Raw genomic sequence first — 3,953 nt, 5'->3', positions numbered from 1 at the left:
GCTCTGATGCTTGTCCGGCGGGGGAGTAGGTGATATAGGCATCCCAAACCCCAATGGACCTGCCGAAGATAGTACCCGGGGTTTACTGAAGGCCCACGACTCGAAGAATAAGAAGAATCGGAAGCCCAAATTGCTATTAAGGAAAGCTAGAGTTGTATTCTCTACTATATTAAATGGCTAGAGGTGGTGTCCCATGGTACGTCCTTTTAAACTATCCAGCGTTTTCTGCTTAATTACACCAAATTACCACCGCCAAGTGAACTTAACGGTTCCATTTTATTTTTACCCTCCCCTGCCCTGCCCCACGCGTTCTCTCCCTTCCCCAACCATCCCCGCCGGCACCAGTTCTTCGCCACGCCACCACCCCTCCTCCACGACTCGTGCTTGGACCAACTGCCCCAAACCGAGGGCGCACAGGCGGGTATAACACCCAGCGAAGAAGCAGGGACAAAATCGCATGGTTGAATCCAACAGCGCCGTGTGGGGCATCATCCTGGATCGGATCACGGGGCGGCTTGTGTTGCATCTGCCACTTGCCGTTCCTCCCGATTCATCCGTCGCCGCCAGAGGAGGCAGCCTGCTGTCCCCCAGCCCCTTCTCTCTTTCACCTAATTCTCGAGTTCAGTTTCGCTCCGCATCTGGAAAATTTCTTCAGCTGTTTGCACGACTCTGAATTTAGATTCGAGTGGCTGACTTGTTATGGGGAATTTTTGCAGGCGGAGGCAGACACTGACGAGGTCTACGCGCAGGCGCATGCCATGATCATGTCCGAGCCGGAAGTTAGCTCTTATTTTTCTGTGCCGCGCGCGATGGGTGTTCAGTCCGTTGAAATGAGACGGCGGTGGACATGTCGAGCCCTATTGGCGTTTGTGATTTTACTTCTCAGAGCGAATTCCATTTGAACAAGCTAGCGGATCTAGATCCGGGACAGCATCCCTATTTGGGGACGCTGCTCCCACACCGGCGGCCCAATACGCCAGCCCCGGTAGATTTTAAAATTTAAATTCAAGTTTGCAAAACAATATTCATACTAAGTTCGAACGAAATTTGTACAAATTTAACGCAATTTCAAACTAAAACACTAAAAAAACAACTAGCGGCGCTGGGAGTCGTCGCCGCTGAAGTCCAGGTCGTCGCCACTGGATGACCCGAAGGACCAGCTATCGACATCGTCGGCCTCCTCCTCGTCGGCCTTCTCCTCCTTTGTTGCCGGCAGCTCGGATGGTCCGGCGAGGTCGACGTAGTTGGTGCCGTGGTCCCTGGCGGACCACACCGCCGCCTGCCGCGGGTCGATCGCAATGTGACAGTAGTCTTCATCGACGGACGGCCGAGGATGAAGTTCTGGTCGGGGAAGCCCTCCTCGTCGCCGTCGCCACGGAGGGCCGCCTGCGCCTCGGCCTCCTTCTCCCACCATTGCTTGACGCGGGAGCGGCGGCCCGACCCCATCGTCCGACGAGCCGGAGTAGAGGACGCGCGCCTCGCCTCGTCGCGGATGACGACGCCCCCGGAAGGAGGCGTGGGCGCGGCAGAGCGCGTGCGCGCGACGGCAGACGATCCGGTACGTGAGGTTCCGGACGCCGCGGTCCTTTCCGGCGCCCTCTGCAGGGTAGGCGACGGCGCCATGTTCGCCGCCTGCGGGAAGTATAGCGGCTCCAGTTGCCCGCAGACGTGCGGACGGAAGCCGTACTGGCAGAGCGTGTCGTCGACGGAGCGGCCGTACCACCAGGCACGGCGGCCGACGTTATTGAAGCGGCCGCCCGAGGGGTTGTCCGACCGTGCGAGCTCGACGTCGCGCTCGCGTTCGAAGTGCCCTGCCCAGGACGGGCTTTCGAGGGCGTTCTCCGGCAGGCTCCTCTCCTCCGGCGTCATCTCGGCCCGCCGTTCCCTAGCGAGGGACCGCATCTGTGGTCCTGGCGGCGGCGGCACGGCGAAGCAGCCGTTGGAGACGTGCCAGCCGTGCGGCAACTTGCACTGTACTACAATACGTCGGCCTCATCGAACGTTAGCTGCGTCGAGCGGAGCATGCTTCCGCCGCTGCCGCCGGCATGGTCGTTGTGCGCCATCGCGTCGGCGGGGTGCGTGGGTGGTGGTTCGCGTGGAGGTTGAGGACAAGCGAGAAGTGCGCGCCGATGTGGTTTTAAGGGAGGCGGCGGACGCGCATTGAAGGCGCGTGGGTAAGGTAGGTGGACGCCGCGTGGCCAGTCGCCGCCCTCGCCGTTTTGGTTTCCGTGCGGGAGGCCATTAACGTCGATGACTAACCTCCCCGCTTCATTTCCGATGCGAACCGCCGCGTCCTCTCGCTGACAAGGCGCCTCCACCCGCAAAAACCGCCGTTCCGCAAGGCGCCGGCCCGCCCGATTCGCGCCCTTGGCCAAGGGGCCGGCACGGGGTTGCCGGCGATTCTATTGGGCTCGAAAATTAGCCCATTTTCGCTCCCGGCCTCCAAATTGCTATCGGGACCGCTATCGGGGCCGCCGGTGGAGATGCTCTCATACTTGCACATCTTTGTTTGTTATCTGCATTGTGAAAGCTTTAGCGTACATAATAACTAAGATGGTCTCATGAACCCCTGCAGCTCAATTGTGATGTTGTTCAATGTTGACAAGGTAAGTGCAATGCGGAGGCACATGCCCAAGGATCTTTACTGCTTGATGGTTATGCACAATATATAAATATGTCTTTTATATTTTTTCTATGCATTTTTGCAGTGCAAAGGTACATCATTTAGTAAATTATATTGGATAGAGAGCAATTGTGTTTTTTTAGAATTTACTGCAGGTTGTCTTTGACCCGACAACTTAGAATGTTCAAATCCTGGACCAGCTGCCTCTGCCAGGTCCTGGTATGGGCTAACACCGTCAAAGTATGCCATATTACGAACTTTCCGAATGTTCCAAGCTCCAGGATTATTGCTTCAGTACACAGGGGTTTGTTCCAGGTCTGCTTGGCGTCCGACAGCATACGATCAAGTGCTTGACTGGAGGTGTTCCAGATCACCCCCATCTTGGCCCAGCATTCAGTGCCGAAACTGCAAGTAAAAAGTAGATGGTTTCTGGTCTCGTCTCCACAAGAGTTACATGTCAAGCAAGCGAATACTGAGCCAATGTTGAAGTTTCTGCATCTAAGCATGTCTCGGGTGTTGATCCTATCAACAAACATCAGCCAAGCAAAAACTCTATGCTTTATCGTGCATCTAGCCTTCTAGATTGCTGTCAGGTAATCAGGCACCTAATATAAATATTCCTGAAGCAAAAGTCATAGAAATCATTTGCCTTGTAGCATTCTGCACACCAAATCGTTCTCCAAAGATCCGGGAGTGCCTGTCAAGCGAGTCTTAGTCTAGGTCTTCTCTTAGGTGCGTCAGTTCAGAGTAGGCTTCGATCGACCACGGCATGGCAGAGGGATGCAGGTTCAGTTTGATTGTCGAACTCTTGCACGGAGGTGTCTTCGTCAAGCAATTGTGTTTTGTTCGGAGAAATATGAATAAGCGAAAGCAAACGTCCATTTTGTTCTTATCATTTAATTGTACATTGTTGCTTTTGATAACACTAATTTTACTCCAAGTTTCTGAAATTAGATACTAAGTTGGATCAATCTACTAACTAATAGCATTTTTATATTATTTATGAACTAATTTGTCATTTCATTCTTTGGAAGGTGTTTTCCGGATGGCACCCAGTGGCCAGTGGCATAGGACCTCTGCCGCCAAAGCTGACTGCTAGCTTCACAACGACATGCGCTAAAAGAAGAGCTCTGAAAATAGGAACCCAAATATTTACCTTATATCTGCTACGGTTATATTTTGTTTAGTATGTTGATCCAAAGTATGCTTTTATGTTTTAATTAAACCTGCATTATTAAAATAAATTTCTTCTCTCATAAAGGAAACTTAATCAAAATTAAGCTATATATTTTCTTGGCTATTGTCATCTTTTCATATCCGTGTGATTTCA

The 3,953-nt window shown here is 52.7% G+C and overlaps 1 protein-coding gene across 1 annotated transcript; it reads left to right on the top strand.

Moving 5' to 3' along the window:
• Nucleotides 1-309: 309 nt before the first annotated feature.
• Nucleotides 310-2,164, top strand: LOC127340208 (uncharacterized). Its single transcript, XM_051365982.1, has 2 exons — nucleotides 310-619; nucleotides 717-2,164. The coding sequence occupies exon 2, from the start codon at nucleotides 1,334-1,336 to the stop codon at nucleotides 2,162-2,164; it is 831 nt and encodes a 276-aa protein (XP_051221942.1). The 5' UTR covers nucleotides 310-619; nucleotides 717-1,333.
• Nucleotides 2,165-3,953: the final 1,789 nt, after the last annotated feature.

This window comes from Lolium perenne, chromosome 3 (assembly GCF_019359855.2).
Source record: "Lolium perenne isolate Kyuss_39 chromosome 3, Kyuss_2.0, whole genome shotgun sequence".
NCBI lineage: Eukaryota > Viridiplantae > Streptophyta > Magnoliopsida > Poales > Poaceae > Lolium > Lolium perenne.
This window is presented reverse-complemented; position numbering and strand designations above follow the sequence as displayed.